A 22,861-nucleotide genomic window follows, 5' to 3' on the forward strand; every position below is an offset into this window, starting at 1 on the left:
ATATTTAATTAATTTCAATCATATATATACGTGAATTTATACATATATAGAACCATTTCTAAAAGAACACAGAAATATTTTAAAGTTTTGTTACTATTACGTTTTTTTCCGTGTGAACGTCGTCCATTTCTTAGCGACAGCCTCTTGTCAGTCAATTTCAAAATCCGTGTTAAATCTTATATTTAATGTCCATCCTCTTCCCTAGGTGGCAATGAAACCTTAGACTTTCCTAGTGTAGATATTTAAAATTTCCTGGTTTTAACGTATTAAAGTGAACCCCCAGGGACATAAAAGATTATGAAGTTAAAATTTATGGTAAATTGCCTAATTTCACAGTTCTTCCGTTATATTTATTTAGAACTAGGGTTGCTAGTTACGTTACATACAAGTCTTAGCTCGAGTTAGCTGACAATTTTTCAAATTATAAAGGGAGTCTGAAAAAGTGCTCTACGAATTGTATTTAACGTAACTAGCGCCAATCACCTATAGCTTCTGCTAAACCTGGTGGCATAAATGTGAAATTGATCTACTATAAATATAATAAATAAATAATCAGCTAGGCTAACACCTAAAGGGCCACCTTAAGTCAAATTCAGCCAGCGAATTTTAATGCCTTTAATTCAGATGGCCAGGTTATTTTGCGTGGGAGGGAGGTGGCAAGTCCATTATGCCACGCCAATCAAAAACTATTACAGTGAACTTGAAGTTTTTATATTTCCTTTAAGAAAATGAATTTGTGCGAAACTAGCAAAAACCAATACTCGTTAATTAAAATTATCTTAAATTCTTTGAAGGATTTGAGGATTGTTCGATTTATACCATGAAAATGTTATAAATTTTTATTCTAAAATTATCTCCCTTCGCAATTCCGTGGAAATAATTCGAACTCATTTCATCGGAATAATTCTACAGCAGATTTAATGACAGCTCTTTTACGATTAACTATAGTTCCCGCTTCTCACATTTTAGGGGGTAGACAACGGGGAAGTGAACCGGATAAGCCAGTTCCCGAGCTAATCCGGATGTTCGTTCCCCACCCACATTTATTATTCGATCAAAAATAATTACGGTATTTTGTTTTTTACTTTTCCATTTTAGTTTGCGCGTCGGATTCCTAAGTAGAAGGGAAATCGAAACTGTAGCTTCCATGAACTCTTTAAAACAAACTCGAGGTTTGAAAGCTATTGCGATAGAATTATTGTACGATTTTCTATGTACTCTGATAACCAGAAAATGAAAATATTTATTTAACTAATTAAATAAATTTCTAATTATAATTATTTGATTAAACGACATGAAACTGAAATACATTCAAAACCGTTAAATAATTACCGCTTTTAAAATGGAAAATAATATTGAGCGTAGATAAATTAATTAGAAAAGAGTTCATACAACCGCTGAGTAAACGATGTGCAGCGTCAAGTCCAATTTCAGGCTGATGAAAACGAATTAAACGAAAACAAATAATTAATTAAAAATAACCTTTACATACATCCTTTCGATTGAAAGAAAATAAGTTTAAATATTAATATCACTGGAAGAAGAAAGCTATGTTTACTTTTGTGGGTTGACGGAAAATCCGCATGCATTGAATCTAGTTTAGAAGCTGCGTAAGTACATTTCACTTTTATGGATACTCCGTAAGAGCTTAAGAAATTATATAGTACTTGAAAAACGGATGTTTATACATTACTTTTGAAAATTAACGCTACATTACTCCAAATAGGTTGAAATTTTAGCAATGAGACGATGGATATACCTTGATTTTGTTGTTAATATTTTTGTGTAATTTTGTCACATTCATTTTGAGAAACTGAAATAAAATGCTTATGCGTAGATTGGCACCTCAAAAATACTTTGTTTTGTACGAAATAGATGACGTCTTATTAAACATTAGTTTTGAAATGGAATTATTAGCCTTTTGGATAAGATCAAAATGTAATTATGAAACGTATCTTATCATACCATTCTACCATTAATATTTGATCGATTTATACAATTCGCAGTTCATTTCAGTCCACCTTTTTCATTTTATATAGAGAAAGAGATAGGTAAAGGTTGGCTAATTTAATGGTGGAAAACTGTTTCGCGGGTGGAATGTGTTGTAATTCAATTTTTGGTGTTTCGCTTTTCGAGAGGGCAGTAGCCGGTAATTTAGTTTATTTCTCTTGAGAAACCAAAAAAGCAACCGAAAAACTTCAGTCTCGCAACGCCGTCAACAGCAAATCTAATATCTTGAGGTTCGAAGAAATATTTTCACCTATACTGTATATTCTACTTTTACAGAGCGCGAACAGAAATATACTTAAAGGAAAGATCATCTATAAGGTTGGAATTTTGTTATAAAGATAGAGTTAGAACCCATTTCGAAATGTTTTACTTCCAATTCCATCCATACATTTAGTGCAAATTACTAGCACTAATATAGGGCTAATCTACGCTCCTCTCGTGTTACACCTCGCTCCTCTACTCCTACACCACGCTCCTCTCGTGTTACACCTCGCTCCTCTACTGCTACACCTCACTCCTCTACTGCTACATCTCGCTCCTCTCGCGTTACACTTCGCTCCTCTACTGCTATACCACACTCCTCTCGTGTTGCACCTCACTCCTCTACTGCTAAACTTCGCTCCTCTTGTTATACACCTCGCTCCTCTACTGCTACACCTCGCTCCTCTCGTGTTACACCTCGCTTTTCTACTGCTATACCACGCTCCACTCGTGTTACACCTAACTCCTCTACTGCTACATCTCGCTCCTCTACTGCTATGCCACGCTCCTCTCGTTATACACCTCGCTCCTCTACTGCTACACCTTGCTCCTCTCGTGTTACACCGCACTCCTCTACTGCTAAACGTCGCTCCTCTAGTGTTAGACCTCGCTCCTCTACTGCTACACCTCGCTCCTCTCGTTATACATCTCACTCCTCTACTGCTACACCTTGCTCCTCTCGTGTTACACCGCACTCCTCTACTGCTAAACGTCGCTCCTCTAGTGTTAGACATCGCTCCTTTACTGCTACATCTTGCTCCTCTAGTGTTAGACCTCGCTCCTTTACTGCTACATCTTGCTCCTATCGTGTTACATCTCACTCCTCTACTGCTAAACGTCGCTCCTCTAGTGTTAGACCTCGCTCCTTTACTGCTACATCTCGCTCCTCTCGTGTTACACCTCGCTCCTCTACTGCTACACCACGCTCCTCTCGTGGTACACCTCACTCCTCTTTTGCTAAACCTCGCTCCTCTTGTTATACACCTCGTTCCTCTAGTGTTAGACCTCGCTCCTCTCGTTATACACCTCGCTCCTCTATTGCTACAACTAGCTCTTCTACTGCTAAACCTCACTCCTCTAGTGTTAGACCTCGCTCCTCTACTGCTACACCTCGCTCCTCTCGTTACACACCTCGCTCCTCTACTGCTACACCTCGCTCCTCTCGTGTTACACCGCACTCCTCTACTGCTAAACGTCGCTCCTCTAGTGTTAGACCTCGCTCCTTTACTGCTACATCTTGATCCTCTCGTGTTACATCTCACTCCTCTACTGCTAAACGTCGCTCCTCTAGTGTTAGACCTCGCTCCTCTACTGCTACACCTCGCTCCTCTCGTGTTACACCTCGCTCCTCTATTGCTACAACTAGCTCCTCTACTGCTAAACCTCGCTCCTCTAGTGTTAGACCTCGCTCCTCTACTGCTACACCTCGCTCCTCTCGTTATACACCTCGCTCCTCTACTGCTACACCTTGCTCCTCTCGTGTTACACCGCACTCCTCTACTGCTAAACGTCGCTCCTCTAGTGTTAGACCTCGCTCCTCTACTGCTACACCTCGCTCCTCTCGTTATACATCTCACTCCTCTACTGCTACACCTTGCTCCTCTCGTGTTACACCGCACTCCTCTACTGCTAAACGTCGCTCCTCTAGTGTTAGACATCGCTCCTTTACTGCTACATCTTGCTCCTCTAGTGTTAGACCTCGCTCCTTTACTGCTACATCTTGCTCCTATCGTGTTACATCTCACTCCTCTACTGCTAAACGTCGCTCCTCTAGTGTTAGACCTCGCTCCTTTACTGCTACATCTCGCTCCTCTCGTGTTACACCTCGCTCCTCTACTGCTACACCACGCTCCTCTCGTGGTACACCTCACTCCTCTTTTGCTAAACCTCGCTCCTCTTGTTATACACCTCGTTCCTCTAGTGTTAGACCTCGCTCCTCTCGTTATACACCTCGCTCCTCTAGTGTTAGACCTTGCTTCTCTAGTGTTACACTGCTCTCCTCAAGTACTACGCCTCGCTCCTCTAGTGCTACGCCTGACTCCTTTAGTGTAGCGATTGACTCCTCTAGTGTTACGCCTAGCTCCTCTATTGCTACACTGCTCTCCTCCAGTAGTACGCCTCTCTTCTCTAGTGCTACGCCTCACTCCTCTAGTGTTACGCTTGGCCCATCTAGTGCTACGCCTGGCTCGTTTAGAGTTACGCCAGGCTCCTTTAGTGTTACCCTTGGCTCATCTAGTGCTACACTTGGCTACTTAAGAGTTACGCCTGACTCCTCTAGTGTTACGCTTGGCACCTTTAGCGTTACGCATCACTCCTTTAGTGCTAAACCGCACTCCTCTAGTGTTATACTTCACTTATCTAGTGCAACACTTTCAGTTAGTGGTGTCATAAGGAAAACCAGCTTTAACGGAGAATCAACGCTTAACTGGATGGCGCTTTTGCCCTGGTGAAAATCCGCCATTACAGGCGATTTTTCAAAATAATGGTCGCAATAACTTGCGCCCAGCTTTAACGTGCTAAGCTACACTCGGGGCGTAGTCGACATTACGCCTGGTCTCGAATACGTTATTGTACGCGGAACTAGACTATTTTCATGCAGAATGTGACAAATTCTCCAAGATCTTTATTGTGAAAACTAATCGGGTTATATTCATTTTTAGATGAGTCTATTTTCAGAGAGAGTGTTCTTCATTTTCTTCCCGTGGCGTGGGTTTCTTAGTGACGCCAACAAGCCAATGAATTAAAAAAAAACGTACTACGTACGTCTTCCTTCGACGTAGTTTAATCCCTGCCTGTTTCTCGAGCCGCTTTCGCAGCATGGTGCAAATGGATCTGCAGACATTCCAAGTGTACACTGATATAGTTTCGTTATTATACTTGTTATTTCACCATAGACAGTTTATATTTCTAAGGATAGGAAGAAACCAGATCTTCCATCACAGAAACTTTGCGGGACAACACCCATACTCTGGGAACTCTCAAGGTCATTGAAAGGTCCCACCCTTTCAAGTTCAATGCTTAATAAAACCTACAATCACCTTAGTTACCGAAACGTTTCAATGAGCACTACTTTTTAAACTAGCTATGTTAGTTAATGCCGTGGGGCAGGTCACTAAACCCTAGGGTGTCCCAATAAACATGATTAAATGACTAAAAATTTAATCACGATTTAATCTTTTCAATCACGATTTAATCATTTCAATCACGATTTAATCATTTCAATCACGATTTAATCATTTCAATCACGATTTAATCATTTTAATCACGATTTAATCATTTCAATCACGATTTAATCATTTCAATCACGATTTAATCATTTTAATCACGATTTAATCATTTCAATCACGATTTAATCATTTCAATCACATTTAATCATTTCAATCCCGATTTAATCATTTCAATCCCGATTTAATCTTTTCAATCTCGATTTAATCATTTCAATCACGATTTAATCATTTCAATCACAATTTAATCTTTTCAATCTCGATTAATCATTTCAATCACCATTTAATCATTTCAATCACCATTTAATCATTTCAATCACCATTTAATCAACGCAACTTCTATCGTTGCCAAATCTTTTCATCATCGCTTAGTTCCTCCACATTAGACTTACCCGACTGCTTTCTCTTTCCCCTTCCATTTCTCGAGTTAATGCTGAGATCATTTTGCAAAGGATTTGACATTCCTTTCATATTATTTCGGAATCGAACCGTTCGGAATATGATACATACAAGAAGCAGCCGAAGAATCCGCACGGAAAACTCCAAACATAGAAAAGTAAAATTTTTACATACTTGTTAGTCAGATTATATTCAGATAGTTTACTTTTTTTCCGATAAACAAGAGTACAAGACGAATCCAAAAGTGGCTTGGCTGTACTGCAACAACTGTAATTAAGGAAGACTCGATCGGTGGAAATCTTTGCTGCAGGCAAAAGAATCTATAAAGCATTTCTGTGATCAGCCTCCCACTTCGTTTTGGGTGAAAATTTTTAGAGTAGAGGATGGAAACGGGACTTAAAATTGGGAATATTCATGTGTGGGATTTTGGTTTTACCATATTCATCCGCCTGTGTGGAACGAGTTTTCCGTCAAGTCAATCAAGTGAAGGGCTCACAAACAAACAAATTACACACTGAAGCAGTCACTAGTCGACTATTGGCAAAATAGGCCATTTCAGTAACCGGAAAACAAGGTCATTCTTGGGACCCGTCAAAGAACCTGATTAAGATTGAATTTCAGGTGACTGACCAAACCACAATAACGCTTCAAAGTTTAAATGAAGAATACGATGCTGTTTATTACAAAAAAAACCTTTTTTGGAAATCTAAGTCCGCGCATTGCCGCGATACCTGCCACTTGCAACGAAAAATAAAATATATGAATATATTTTTAATAAATAATTGTTACTGAATTTGAGCCCATTGCTTTCTATCTAATACACGGCGACCTTTTTAAACAACATTTCCGCGCTTAATTTTGGCCTCTGCTATAAAATTTCGCGCTTTGCATTTTCCTGGCCAATTTGGGTCTTCCTTGGAATTTTTTCGAGCTCGATCTTGGCATTTTGTAAATCACAGAGTGCCAAAACTGATCTTTAGAAAAACAAGTTGTTTTTAAGGCTCGTGTGAACTACTCTGGGAAAACTAGCGTCGAAACCATTTTTAAAGTGGAACACCAACGTTTGCAGCTCTGGCCACTCTTGCCTTTGTCTTTAGAAATGTTTGGCGCCACAGTGCAGGGTAATTTGAAAAATTGAAGGGGTCTTCCGTAAAGGTTGCTTTGCGAGTTATTTTCCCTTTAATAGCTAGTTTTAAACACAGAATTAAATCGATTTAGTCGATCGTGTGACCGTGGTTTTACACTGGCGGACGGACCATACCTCTATTTGGAATGCTTATCGCGGCAGATTTTCGTCTCGATGTGGCTGAGGGGTTTTTTGACGTCACTTTGATAACTTAACAAACAACTACGTGAGAGGGGAGCGCGTGCAAATGGGACCAAAGCCAGAGTGATCTTACTATACGGGATACGGCAGGATAAGCATTCCAAGTAGAGGTATGGATTCAGTGGCGTAACTAGGAACTCCGGGGGCCCCCCGCGAAAAACAACTCGGGGCCCTTTTAAATAGCACCGATTTTAATCATAAACGTTTGGGGGCCCCTAGTTCTCTGCCCCCCCCCGCGCCGCAGAGTCTGCGGGGGCGCTATTTACGCCACTGTATAATGGATTCCTGTCACGGTTTACTGCTTGGGGAAACTAATCAAGGCAAAAGTGACATACGGGACACGGTGAGGGGAAATCAAGTAAGCTATTTGCATTTATTCATAAAAGAAATACTAGAAATTTTCGTATTTCAGATGAAAATAATAACGCCCCCCCCTCCCTCAACTTCTCTTGTGCTTCTATATTGGATGTTATATTTAGATATTATATTAAGATATTTTAATAAGATTAGAATTCTCATTTTAATAAAAGTGAAAATAATAATTTACACTAATTTTTATAGTGGGGTGGCGGAGTGGTTAGCACTTTCGCCTCGCAGCAAGAAGAGCCGGGTTCGATCCCAGCTTGTGGCCCTGGGTGAAAACTCGGAACAACTCCTTCTGCGTTGAGTTTGCAAGTTCTCTCCCCACTGGTTTAAGGGATTTTCCCCCGAGATCTTCGGTTTCCCCTTCCATAAAAACTTGTTGAGGTTAACGGTAATAGTTAGTGTAGGGAGCTGTTAGCTCGTTCGTGTGGCACGCAGGGCTTGCCACCACCCTCCTACGCATTGTAACCCGGCCACCTGAATTAAAAAGGCTTTAAAAGTCGCTCGATGACTTAGGCCTAAGGTGGTGTCCTGGGTATTAGCCTAGCTTATTATTATTATTATTTAATCATTTCCATCACTATTCAATCATTTAAATCAGGATTTAATCATTTAAATCAGGATTTAATCATTTAAATCAGGATTTAATCATTTAAATCAGGATTTAATCATTTAAATCAGGATTTAATCATTTAAATCAGGATTTAATCATTTAAATCAGGATTTAATCATTTAAATCAGGATTTAATCATTTAAATCAGGATTTAATCATTTAAATCAGGATTTAATCATTTAAATCAGGATTTAATCATTTAAATCAGGATTTAATCATTTAAATCAGGATTTAATCATTTAAATCAGGATTTAATCATTTAAATCAGGATTTAATCATTTAAATCAGGATTTAATCATTTAAATCAGGATTTAATCATTTAAATCAGGATTTAATCATTTAAATCAGGATTTAATCATTTAAATCAGGATTTAATCATTTAAATCAGGATTTAATCATTTAAATCAGGATTTAATCATTTAAATCAGGATTTAATCATTTAAATCAGGATTTAATCATTTAAATCAGGATTTAATCATTTAAATCAGGATTTAATCATTTAAATCAGGATTTAATCATTTAAATCAGGATTTAATCATTTAAATCAGGATTTAATCATTTAAATCAGGATTTAATCATTTAAATCAGGATTTAATCATTTAAATCAGGATTTAATCATTTAAATCAGGATTTAATCATTTAAATCAGGATTTAATCATTTAAATCAGGATTTAATCATTTAAATCAGGATTTAATCATTTAAATCAGGATTTAATCATTTAAATCAGGATTTAATCATTTAAATCAGGATTTAATCATTTAAATCAGGATTTAATCATTTAAATCAGGATTTAATCATTTAAATCAGGATTTAATCATTTAAATCAGGATTTAATCATTTAAATCAGGATTTAATCATTTAAATCAGGATTTAATCATTTAAATCAGGATTTAATCATTTAAATCAGGATTTAATCATTTAAATCAGGATTTAATCATTTAAATCAGGATTTAATCATTTAAATCAGGATTTAATCATTTAAATCAGGATTTAATCATTTAAATCAGGATTTAATCATTTAAATCAGGATTTAATCATTTAAATCAGGATTTAATCATTTAAATCAGGATTTAATCATTTAAATCAGGATTTAATCATTTAAATCAGGATTTAATCATTTAAATCAGGATTTAATCATTTAAATCAGGATTTAATCATTTAAATCAGGATTTAATCATTTAAATCAGGATTTAATCATTTAAATCAGGATTTAATCATTTAAATCAGGATTTAATCATTTAAATCAGGATTTAATCATTTAAATCAGGATTTAATCATTTAAATCAGGATTTAATCATTTAAATCAGGATTTAATCATTTAAATCAGGATTTAATCATTTAAATCAGGATTTAATCATTTAAATCAGGATTTAATCATTTAAATCAGGATTTAATCATTTAAATCAGGATTTAATCATTTAAATCAGGATTTAATCATTTAAATCAGGATTTAATCATTTAAATCAGGATTTAATCATTTAAATCAGGATTTAATCATTTAAATCAGGATTTAATCATTTAAATCAGGATTTAATCATTTAAATCAGGATTTAATCATTTAAATCAGGATTTAATCATTTAATCTATTTAATCTTGATTGAACCATTTTAACCATGATGTAATCTATTTAATCTTGATTGAACCATTTTATCATGATTTAATCTATTTAACCTTGATTGAATCATTTTATTCATGATTTAATCTATTTAACCTTGATTTAATCACTTTGATCACGATTTAGTCTATTTAATCGGGATTTTGTCATTTTAATCATGATTTAACCTATTTAATCTTGATTTAATCATTTTAATCATGATTTAATCGGATTAAATTTTTTGAGGGTGTCATATTAATCATGATAGTGACCCTCCCCTCGGTTAATGCCAAAGTGGGTAACAAGCACCTTAATGATATGATCTTTGACCCCCAAAATAGGTATAATTTAAACGCGATTCTTTAGCTTCTATTTAATTTATCAGCTCACGTTTTATTATAACTTCAAAAAGGTAAAATGTTTACCTCCCGCGAAACACTTTTTTTTGTAAAACTCCCCTAGCTGAAATATTGCCTGGTTGTTGAACCACAAAACCTATTTGTCGGAAACTAAATATTTAAATGAATGATAACGGATCAAACCGGAAGGGCCGCGAATAACAGTTTCTTTTAAATTATATATTATTAAACTTATTATTTAATATAAAAGGTTCTATGCAATATTTTTTATGATTTTAAATAGATAAACAAAATAATGAAAAGGTTTTAGCAAAAGAGAAGTTTAGATTGAATCTGGTAAAAATATATTATGGAGAAAAATGTAATTATGCACATTTTTTAAAATAAATATAAGGTATTTTAGAAAAGTGTTATCCAAAAGAAAAATATCTGAGATTATAGCTTGGGTAATTCAATAAAAATTAAATATATCATCATTTTATATAATATAATATAATATAATATAATATAATATAATATAATATAATATAATATAATATAATATAATATAATATAATATAATATAATATAATATAATATAATATAATATAATATAATATAATATAATATAATATAATATAATATAATATAATATAATATAATATAATATAATATAATATAATATAATATAATATAATATAATATAATATAATATAATATAATATAATATAATATAATATAATATATTATTATATTTTTATATTACTATTATTATTTATTTATTTATTTATTATCATTAATTTAAAAATATATAACGTTTTTGTTGACATTTAATGTTTAATCATAAAATCATGAATCTATTTAACCAATGAATATTCCACTCTATCATTAGCCACAGTACACTCCGAGAGAGTGTGAGACGAAGCCTATTTTCCCGCCTCACGAGTGATTAACTTCATTATGCCAATAAAAACGAATTCGGAAATTATGTCATTTTAGGGCACGATAAATTACGAAGGTTTACAGTTATATATATATCTAGAATAAAAATTCAAATATCACTCGGATCTTTTGAAAGCGATTCTATAGAGTGGTCTCGATGAGGTTTTTAGAGGCCTAGGTTTTCTTCTGCCTGTCCCCCTTTAAATTAGGCCAACATGTTCAGCGGTTGGCCTACCACCAGGGTATTTGTGCTCCACTAAGTTAATTTAAAGGGGGACAGGCAGAAGAAAACCTAGGCCTTTAACAATTTAAACATCAAAACTATCTCTGAAAGGCTAATCCTCGGTTATACTTTGGAAGAAAACCGGAGTCAGTGTTGGCCATATTATTATTACTAAATGATAAATGTTCTGTTATAATTTTATTATAATAATAACTATTCTAACCATAATTTTAAATACTGCAAAAAGGAAACCTAACCATATTTTAGGAACTAACGCTTCGACTGCTTATAAAAAACAGCTGAGTTCTACTTTCACTACGTCACTATAAATTAGCTCCGCCCCACGTCTAAACAGATTAATGATAAAATGTATTAATTATTTTGACGGAAAACTCTGGATAATTAATGTTTTAACTGCAAAATGAAAAATTCCGTCTAAAACTTCTCGACTGGGAATAATGTAAAATATTGTATTAAAAATAATATAAACGTAAAAATATTTATATCTGACCGACCAGCGTTTAAGATACCACTATACTTTCGTATCCAAGTAAATATATTTGGTGAGCATTTCTATAAACCTCGCTATTCAATCGATAGCCCCAATTACATAATTTGAATGTAAATGCGCTCTCTAAAATAAGAGAGAGCTTCTTGCGCGATTATTATTTTGGGCGCGTATCAACCGCGGCCAGCGTCATAAATCATTTGCCTCTCAGAACACCGAAAAAAATATTGGCCCAATTTTTAGATTTTTAAGATTTTCATTGTACCGCTGAGAGACTTTTGGTCCAAAAACGTGAGGTAGTCAGAGAGATAAATGAAGAACAAAAATAAATAATTTAAATTTTCGATAACACCAGAAGTTTGATATAAGGATCTATCTTTTCCATAAAAATTGTACCTGTACCTTTAGAGCCTTGAAGCACTTTTTCAAGGAAGGGGAATTTACGGTTAAACCGCGGAAGAATACAACTGCATTATGGCTGAAAATGTATCACGTATTACTCCGCCCAATGATTAAACCTGTAAAAATTCCATTGATTAAGGATATTTACTTTATATTTATGAATCATATTTTCCTCTGTAATAGTTTCAGTAAATAAGTGATTATTTGGCCAAGCACTAATTTGAAAAATGCTTGTTTCAAGCGAATAACAATTGCAAATCGAAACTTTATGTAATGGACCACTAATCGATTTTGTATTTAATCGAACCTAAAAATAATCGAACCTCAAATTATCGAGCCAACAAATAATCGAACCAACAAATAATCTAATTAACCAATAATTGAACCTTCAGATAGTAAAATCTACATCTAATCGAACGTGCAACTAATCGACCCTTCAGTTAACGAACCTTTCAGCTAATCAACTTACCGTTAGTCGAACCTGCAGCTAATCAACTTACAGTTAGTCGAACCTGCAGCTAATCAACTTACAGTTAGTCGAACCTGCAGCTAATCAACTTACAGTTAGTCGAACCTGCAGCTAATCAACTTACAGTTAGTCGAACCTGAAGCTAATCAACTTACAGTTAGTTGAACCTGAAGCTAATCAACTTACAGTTAGTTGAACCTGAAGCTAATCAACTTACACTTAGTTGAACCTGAAGCTAATCAACTTACACTTAGTTGAACCTTCAGCTAACCGAACTTTTATCTTATTGAACTCTGCAGCTAATCGAACTTTTAGCTTATTGAACTCTGCATTTAATTGAACTTACAAATAATTCAGATTACAAAACTCGAACCCTGCATTTAATTGAACTAACAAATAATTGAGCTTACAAACAATCGAACATACATATAACTGAATTTACAAATAATCGAACATGCAAATAAATGAATTAACAAATAATCGAACATCCAAATAATTGTATTTAAAAATAATTGAACCTTCGGCTAATGAAATCTAGCACTAATCGAACGTGCAGTGAATTGATTCTTCAACTAATCGAACCCGCATTTAATCGAACCTACACATATTTGAACCGTCAGCTATTAAAATCGAACATGCAGCTAGTCGGACCTTTAGCTTATCGAATGTGCAGCATGTCGAAACTTTAGTTTATCGAATGAGTATCTAATCGAACCTTAAACCAATTGGACCTTCAGCTAAGCTAATGCTTAGCTATACTTAACATACTGGCCTTCAATGGGTTAGAGTGTGCAATAACTGGTGGCTTTACCGGGGAGTCTGAGTCCAGCTCTTGTAACCCATAAGGGCGGTGGCGCACTGGTAGATGTTAGCTCTGATCAAATGGTCCTATCTCCACCTCCGACTTTGGTCAGGTTTGGGCTGGATACTGAGCTTCGGCTCAGGTTAACAGAGAGGGTCCGTGCAAACTGACCGCCTCGGCGGATTGGGTAGCCTGCTGTGGGACGGTGGGCCTCCGTATGAGGGCACGGCGGTCCTGTTTTCCGGCCTCTTAGTGTCACACCGGGATCTCCGGTGCCAGCTGTGCCGGGTTACTTGGACTGCTGTGTGCTCGTCGTTCCCCTTTCGGAGCTCTCTCCAAAGGGTTTGACTCTTTACCTACGTAGGTAGGGTGTCGGCTGGAGTTGCTACAGCATCCACTCTTACTCCCACTGCTGTGTGCGAAGTGGGGATTGGTCCACCCATTGCTGCACCTTTTGCTGTGTTGAGTGGCTTGCGTCAAAGGTGCGACCGTCAGTAGTAGGGTACTACTACCCATGCTGGATTTTTCACCTGTCCGGGCTAGGTGGACGCAGGCGTAGAGCACTATGATGATAGGCCTCCGGTGGTATGATCTCTGTTACTAGGTACACTGGGCTATAAATTCTGACGCACTACCTTAACATACTTGTAATCTCAAAAACAGATCGAAACAACTGATAACATAAAAACAGGTGTCTTTTCGTTTTCGTATTCGTTTTTATAATTTTGTGGGCTGGGCTTAATGGATAAAAAGGTCTGTGGGTCAATAATACTACTACATTTACAGTCGTAAGAATTATATTTATAATAATTAAATATATTAAACATTTTAACTATGAAATTATTTAATATAAATAATTAAATATATCAATATTTTAAATTATAAAAGTACAGCCCAATGTTAAATAGGCGTGGTTTGAGTAAAAAGTAGTATAACACGTCACCACTCACCAATGCTTAGTTTTTTATTATCTGTGGTTTCGATCCGTTGTTGTCGTAATACTCTTGAAAATAAAAAGTATTTTCCTCTCTTAGTTGACATTACGGTAAAGGTGGTAAATAATCGGTTACGTATTGGAATAAAAATGTCAGCTAGATAAGAGTACAGGACTTGCAGCGTAGCGTGTTTATAAACAATTTTTTTCGTTCGTCATATTAAGCAATTTCTCACTGCCTATTTGACGAGACTAGGGCAACCTCGACTGTTGCGCTACGTAATCCATAGCAGACGGTCAGTCGACGACGGCAAAATGCGAGGTCTTTAAAATCGTTCTCTCTTTCAATCAGCCCCGGACTCAATCTGAAGCTTCTCTCTGACGCTGCCAAGGTCTTTGTTTTCGTTCAGAATCCAGGCTCTGCCTCGAAAGTGCCGGATCAATGGGTTCTCTTTGATTTAGAATGGCCTTTGAAAAACTCCACGCGGGGCTTTTCCATGACTGTTTCGCCGAGTCCTCCTTAGGTAGAGGACAATTCGGAAAAATGTAGGTTGCTGATCACTTACGATTGTTAGCGTAATCGGTGTACACGATTCTCGTAATAAGAACGCAAGCAAAATAAACGTAACCTTGACGTAATCCGTGTACTTTTTTTTACTACATGTTTTCTCTATATACTCTGGGTACTCCTCGCTAAATCTCGTCGTATTCTGCGTACTCCTCGTATTATTCACGTAATCCTCCTCGTATTATTCACGTAATCCTCCTTGTATTATTCACGTAATCTTGACGAACTCGTCGTAATCGTCGGCTAATTTGGGAGTACTCCGCGTACTCTTCGCGTATTCCGCGTAACCTCAGTGTACTCTGAATATTCGTCACGTAACCTCAGTGTACTCTGAATACTCGTCATGTAACCTCAGTGTTCTCTGAATACTCGTCATGTAACCTCAGTGTTCTCTGAATACTCGTCACGTAATCTCAGTGTACTCTTCGTACTCATCACGTAATATCGGCGTACTCTGCGTACTCCGTGTAATGGTCGCGTAGTTCAAGTAGTCCCTGCGTACTCCGCGTAATGGTTGCGTAGTCCAAGTAGTCCCTGCGTACTCCGCGTAATGGTCGCGTAGTCCAAGCAGTCCCGGTGTACTCCGCGTAATGGTCGCGTAGTCCAAGTAGTCCCTGCGTACTCCACGTAATCTTCGTGTAATCTCTGCTCGTCATACTCTTCGGGTAATTTTGGCGTAATCCTCGTAATCCTAGAGTACTCCGCGTATCCCTAGAGTATTCTTGGTGCGTATTGTTTTGATAATCGGAGGTCAATGACCCTATGTATTTTGATTTATACCAAGAGAATATCCCGACGGAAGTGTTACCATACTTACCCAAGTGTTTTCCGTAATTATTTAAGTATAAGCGGTAGAGACAGATGATATCTCTAAGTGGTTTGAGAGGATCCAATCCATTTGTCTAGACGGCCTATATTACGAATTTGTAGAGCTAGCCGACATGTTATATTTCATAAGGGATTTAAAACCTTTGATATTCGAATACTATGGACCTATATTTTAACCTAAATTTGTTGGTAGCCGTCTTATAAACATTTCATAAAAAAGCCACTCTTCATAGCTTCAAAATATGGACAAAAAATTGTTAGTGTGGCCAACGAATCAAAACAGGAAGGCCAATGTTACTTTATAAAAAGGTCTATTCGGAGCAAGCGTTAGCAAACGATTTTTCGATTTAGTTTCTACTTAGACCACTTACATCCAACGGGACTCGTTATAGCATAAATAATTTATCTTCATAAAAACGCGGGTAGTTTTTTTCAGTTTTTATAACCTTTGAAACAAATTAATATTTTGTTAAAATATTGAATATTTTACAAATGATTAAAAATAAGAGCTTTGAAGGTTCTTATTTAATTGGAGCTGTTCATTTTTCGGTAAAATGAAATGTGGGAAAATTTCCTGAAAATTTTACGGAAATCGGAAAATAAAAATTAAACGTATATTAGTTTTAAGGTTTTTTATTCTTGGTTTAGTTTTACTTTTGGATTCGACAAAAGTTTAAATTTGCGAACAATATTAGTCTAATCATGGAATGAAAACCTTTATCGTCTTTTTTTCGGAATAATACGGAACATTTTCTGACTAATTAATATTTAGTTCAGACAAATAGCTATTTAAATAAATTTACAAAATTGATACGAACATTTAGAGGGTATGTTATAAGCTTACAACCAAACTTTAACCACGGTCTAATGGTGACAAATAAATTTAGTGTTACGAGTCCCGTTACAGATTAGTGGTCTGAGTTTTCTACTCCCTTTAAAGTACAACTATGACGTCATAGCTTGGAATCCAACTATTAAGGCTCCATGCGAGTTTAAACTTTAACTACAACGTCGATGGATCGAAAAATTGTAGAGGGTTTTTCCGAGAATCAACTCGCGTTGGTTACCCGCAAACAAACCGCCTATTGGATTAATTTTCCTAAGAACGTATTAAGGTCACTAAGAACCTCGTACCAAAATTCCTGAAAAATAATAATTTTTTTCGTGTTTCTTTTATGCTGAAGTTGAACATTTGCTTAAAATTTTTACATAAACGTCGCTTTATTTCAATAAATAAATAAATAAATAAATAAAATTAATTAGTAGTGTGCATTTATTTCCTTCCGGCAAAAAGTTTAAAATTGGCGCCATCTATATAACTAAAATCATTAAAATCAAACCTAAACAAGTATTTTGTGGATAAATCTATTATTTTAATTGACCCATTAACCGTGGTTTTGAATTGCAATGTAAAGATTTTGTTCAATAACACCTTTTAAAACATATTAAATTTATTGTAAAATGTGAATAAATTCATTTCAAAACATAAAATATTTTTAAAAGAGTTATATTAAAGTTTTGGGTTAAAAGAACGTTATTTAGCGTTCATTACTGAAAACATAACGCTTTTAAAAAATATTTAAATTAAATTAAAAAAAATTTGAACCGGGGTAAATTAATAACCTAAAATACCAGTTTTTAAACATACGGCTTTTATGCAGATTATGAAACGTATAAGCGTATATGTCAGCTGAAAAGAATATTAGCGTTCAAGGTTCTTAGAGACTTAAGAGCGTTCTTGATATTCCTGTATCCCTTTATCAAGAGCCTATATCTTATCAACAAACTGTTGGAATCATGTTTTTTCGATTCGTATAATTTCTTCATACGCTAGAAGAACGTTTTCTGAATGAACTAAATCCATATTTTTTTGCAAACCTCTTTGCAGCTCTATTATATGTGCTATTCAATAATCATAAAAATGGTCGTTTTTCTCCTAACCTAAAGGTTGATAATCTTTATTCCCAACGTGAGAAATACGCAATGTGTCACTGCGCGCGAATCGCTCACTCATGTTTTTATCTTCGCCCCATATGGATGTACAAGACAAAGATACTGCTATTTTCGATGCTGCTGTTGGCGCTGTTGTTACTCCGAATGGATGCCGAGAAACGTCGATTTATCCTCAATGACTCTGAATACGAATTTAATTGAGACGTCATTCGATCGGTACTAGTTGTCTCTATCTAATCATGCCAGCAGGGCCTCCAAATGTGGACCCGGGCCCCAGTAAAATATAGGTTTCCGGGCCCCAAGAGATATCTATACATTTTTGGAGTGAAACCCGAGAGAAGTATACCTGGTTTGCTCAAACACGGGCCCCTAGGCTGCACAAGCCCCTAAGCTGCACGGGCCCCTAGGCTGCACGGGCCCCTAAGCTGCACGGGCCCTGGTAAATTGTACCAGCTTCCCCATCTTTGGTCGAGCCGGATAATTTGGAAAAACGACTTTTTTTCGACGTAACTAGCGCCAATAACCGCAAGTTTCTGTTAAACCTGGTGCAAAAAATTTTAAATTGGGTGATCCATATAAATAAATAAGTTCATACCTTCATTACGTTTTTCGTGACAATTGACTCTACAACCGGGGGTTTCAAATTTAACGATGGATCCAATAGGTACTGAGTAAACTATTATGGTATGAGTCATCTTGTTTATATTATATTCATTCCTTTTTTGGGCGTTCATTTATATGTCGGAGTCCAAAGAAGACGTCTCAATACAGGCTTGTAATCAAAACAGACTAACGCGCGGAAATCGTATCGAAGGAAAGTAATACCCTATACCTTTAAACTACGAAACCTTCATTATATTGAATGAAGATTTCAAGGTATATCTAATATTTATCAATAGAAAAAATTATTTAAATGGACTTATATTAATAACGCGTTAATACCATTAAAAGTAGCGTAACTTATATAAACAATAAGTAGTTATCTTTTTACTTTATAATTTCCTCACAGTGTAGAGAGAAAATATCAATAAAGCCTCTGCTCACTTGTTTTGCATTTGAGGCCAAGGCTTAGCGAAATTAAGATCGCCTTTAAAAATGAAAACTAAATTTTACTTAACCAAAAAAATGTTGATTTATTGAATTGGAATATAAAGTTGAATATTAAAAAGGCGCGATATTTTAAGAATTTGAGGAGCAAACCCGTTTTTAGGTATGAATATTTTTTGATTATTATTGGATTGGTTGAATTTGAATTTAGGTCTTTAAAAAGAAAAAAAATCGCTTATTATGTATTTTCAAATCCGAACTAATTTATCATGCAGTGAATTATGATGAAAGTTAGTATTTTAAAAAGCACGAATAAGTGTCATTTACAAGACTCGAAATATTTGGTTTGTGTTTGGTTTGGATTGGATAACGAACGCTAGCTTTTCTCAAAAAAGGTTGAAATGTTGCCATTAAATAAAACCAATATTTCGTGTTGTACAAAATAAATGACTTCTTAAAAAATTTAATTCTTGTAATTGCACAAGAAGCTTCGTCATCAAAATCAAAGTGTGGCATCAGGGTTCGTTCAAAATTTCCGGAATTAAATTCCCTGATATTTCCTGGTTTTCCTTGACCAAATTGTCAAATATTCCCTGACCATTTTTGTAGAATAAATTAATGTTTTGAGTTAAAAATCTTGAAAAATACTTTCTTTCAAAAATTTATTTGCCTGAATGTTTTGGGATCATTTTGAAATTCCTTTACTTTATGGGACCATATTCAAATTCCTTGACTTTTCCCTGACACTTGGGGATCATTTTCAAATTCCCTGACTTTTCCCTGACATTTTGGAATCATTTTCAAATTCCCTGATTTTTCCCTGACATTTTGGAATCATTTTCAAATTCCCTGACTTTTCCCTGGCATTTAGGGAACATTTTCAAATTCCTTGACTTTTCCCTGACATTTTGGGATCATTTTCAAATTCCTTGACTTTTCCCTGACATTTTGGGATTATTTTCAAATTCCCTGACCTTTTACATATATTTTCAAATTCCCTGACTTTTTCCAAGTTTTCCAGGTTTTCTAGGTCGTGTACGAACCCGGAGTATCTTTTCGCATCAGTAGCATTGCTGGATGAACTAAATACTAATCGTAAATAAGGCGTTTACAGATGGAGCTACTGAAGTACACGATTAGCTATAGATTGAGCGGCGAAGAAAGGAAGCTAATAGGATTAACTAAATGAATTTAAACTCTTTTGGAAATGGAATAAAGGGTGAATGAAGAGATACGGTAAGAAAGGAAGTATTATTGTATCGGCTGGAAAGAGGCGAATAAAATAGGGGGGAGGGGGATGAAGGAGGGGGGGGGGCGGACTCTTTTTCCCGCAATGACTCCGAAGCGGCCACATGTACGTTAGCCAACACACGGCGATCGGGGAGCGCGCGCGCGAGGAAAAATAAATGGAAAGCTCGGAAGAGAGGGGGGGGGGGATCGCGCGGTATAAAGAGGGGGGAAGAGAAGAGGCTCTTTGTAGGTTTTAGCTCGCGCCCGGAGGTGGAGTAGGGGTAGGGAAAGAGGGGGCTCGGCAATTGTCTACCCCCGCTTTCTCCTACAAGTCTGAACTGGCTCGTATCGGGCGCGCGGTCTTTGGATCTTTGGAAGCGTGAGTCGTAGGAGCCAGAGATAGGCTCGCGCGGAACGAACGCGGAGACTACCTCCCCATGAAACCCGGAGAAGAAAAGTCTAGTGTGGTTCGGCGAGTGTTGGCAATCGGCGTGTATGGCTCGGACGGGTTGCCAGCAGCTTTTGACGGGCTCCGAGCTCCGACGCGACGCCAGTTACAACGCTACGCCGACACGGGGATCCGAGCGCTACTACTTACGCTACTTTTTAGAATCGTCTATTTAATATAAAGACTATCTCTCTACAGTCGTAAATTAATAAAATAGAGAGGGAAAAAACATTGAATATCGACGGATAAATATTAAATTTATGTACGATTGTAATAGAAATTTGATTGCCAGCGGTGATACAAACTTTTCAAACAATCTTCGTCATTTTTCGTAATCTTTATTTCGTTAACGTGGCTATAACATTTAGTAGCTTTTCTTAATAATATTTATTTTGCCTCGGTATATTTGGAACTAATCGGGCGAGTGTTATAAGCTTCGAATCGTATTTAAATATAAACGAAATTTGTTTCCCAGTTTCGTGGAACTTTTGTCGACAAAACTGAATCTTAGGATGAAGTGGTCTTTTAGACTTAGTCGAGTTGTCTGGAAGATTTTGAGTCTGCTATCTTGGATGTTTCAAGGTTTGTACCATTTTTATTTTCCCGCTTATTTCACAATCGAAGTGCCCAATTTGAATTTTTACTCATCCCAGTCGACGTGTACCTAAAGTATATAATATATCTCTTACGAGAAGTTAAAATGAAACGTTAATTTCGCAGGCAGTGTTCAATAGGCGGTAATTTCCCGCCCAATTTCATCACGGTTCGTAATTTACGATGTAAAATGTAGAAATTATAACGCTTATTTTTTTATTTTAAAATCATATTTTTCTAATTAAATGGTTAAGAAAATATACAGGGTGGAAGCTTCAGCCATGGTCCAGGCTCGGTACTTCTCCTAGTACACCAGAGTGCTGCGGGTCGAACACTTCTACAGGCACTGGTATTCCACAAATAGACCAATGGCATAATTAGAAGCGCATCTTTGTCCAATTGCCCGAAAAAGCATTTGGAGAATGCGTTTCTAATTATAGTTTTAGACTAGGAAAAGTACCGAGCCTGGACCACGACTGAGGCATCCAATTCTCCCATTGGTCTATTTTTGGTCTACCAGCGCCTGTAGAAGAGTTCCACCCGCAGCACTCTGGTGTACTAGGAGAAGTACCGAGGCGGGACCACGGCTGAGGCTTCCATCCTGTAGATATATAAATGAATACATCTCTCGTAAAAGAGTTATTATTTACTTCTGGTAAATCCTTCTCTTAGAGTAATTATAATCGGCTATACATAATGCGTCGGAATGCGAGAGGGGAAAAACTGTAATAGTTAATAGAAGGTTGAGGGGGCAAGGTTCGTTATTTTACTATTCAGATTCTATTTGCGTAAAAGTTGCGCCTAATATAACTGTTGTGGTTGTTAGTGTCCACGTTCCGCGCTCCTTATACACTCGTAAGTGACTTTTACCCTAATGAATCTATCTTGAATTACGTAGTCGGATCACCCTCTCGTATACTCTACGGGCTTGATTACTGGACCGCGTCTTTAAAAGCTTCAACTAGGGTGCAGTCGACGCCGCTGTTAATGGCGCGAGCTGCGACTTAACAGTTGGTTTAGTCCACGCGACTGGATATAACTAGGTGTGCGTAGGTTCATATTTTTTTCCTTTGACGTAACCCCCCTTTAGCGGCGCGACCCCCCTATTCGGTAGCGCGCGCTCTCTCCAACTCGCTCCTCAACGTATAACCTTTATCGGACAAACGCCGTTCGCATACGAAGTTCTCTTCCAGGGTTGATTTCGATAATTCTTAGCTTCTCTCATTACGCCTATGTCCCCTCCCTTTCGGATGATCGCAGTGACGTGACCACCACCTCAAAACGAAGTCGCCGCTGACCGCAGTAACCAGCACCACCAACGGGACCTTTTTCTGGTCCCGCTGGAAATAACTTTTCGTGGAAACGGAGATATTTTTTTCTCCGCTTTCTTCGCCCGTTCTGTTTCGATTGAATTTGTCACTCTTTCTGATATTTGAGGTGGGTTGGCTTTTTCACCGACTATTACACCTTAATAGTACCTCGCTATAATTCCGTAATTTAGTCCCGTTTTGGACGCCGACGCGCCAGTTTGATAAGCTAGCCGGGATGATTAGCCTTCGGCCTAGGAATGGATATACCATTATTTACGTTTTATTAAAGTCGCCGCTAGGATTATGGGGGTTTAGCCGCATTACGTATAATTAGAACGCCTATACAATAGTCCCTTCTAATAGTCGTTAAAGAGTCCATATTTTTTGGAATCTTTAACGTCGAAGATCACGTATTTTCTAGCGAGAACTCCGCCAATGCACGCCGCCGTGTGTAGATTCCTTTGATGGAGAAA

At 36.7% G+C, this 22,861-nt stretch overlaps 1 protein-coding gene across 1 annotated transcript in view; it reads left to right on the forward strand.

Annotated features, from left to right (window-relative positions):
* The first annotated feature begins 20,920 nt into the window (after positions 1-20,920).
* LOC149940631 (lachesin-like) overlaps positions 20,921-22,861 on the forward strand; it is a 212,640-nt gene continuing 210,699 nt past the window's right edge. The window contains exon 1 of the mRNA XM_090177388.1: positions 20,921-21,066. Within this exon, the coding sequence (XP_090033514.1) occupies positions 20,997-21,066 (70 nt within the window). The 5' untranslated portion in view covers positions 20,921-20,996. The remainder of the gene's footprint in view (positions 21,067-22,861) is intronic.

Source organism: Leiobunum rupestre, chromosome 6, assembly GCF_980474605.1.
Source record: "Leiobunum rupestre chromosome 6, qqLeiRupe1.1.hap1, whole genome shotgun sequence".
Taxonomy (NCBI): Eukaryota; Metazoa; Arthropoda; class Arachnida; order Opiliones; family Sclerosomatidae; genus Leiobunum; species Leiobunum rupestre.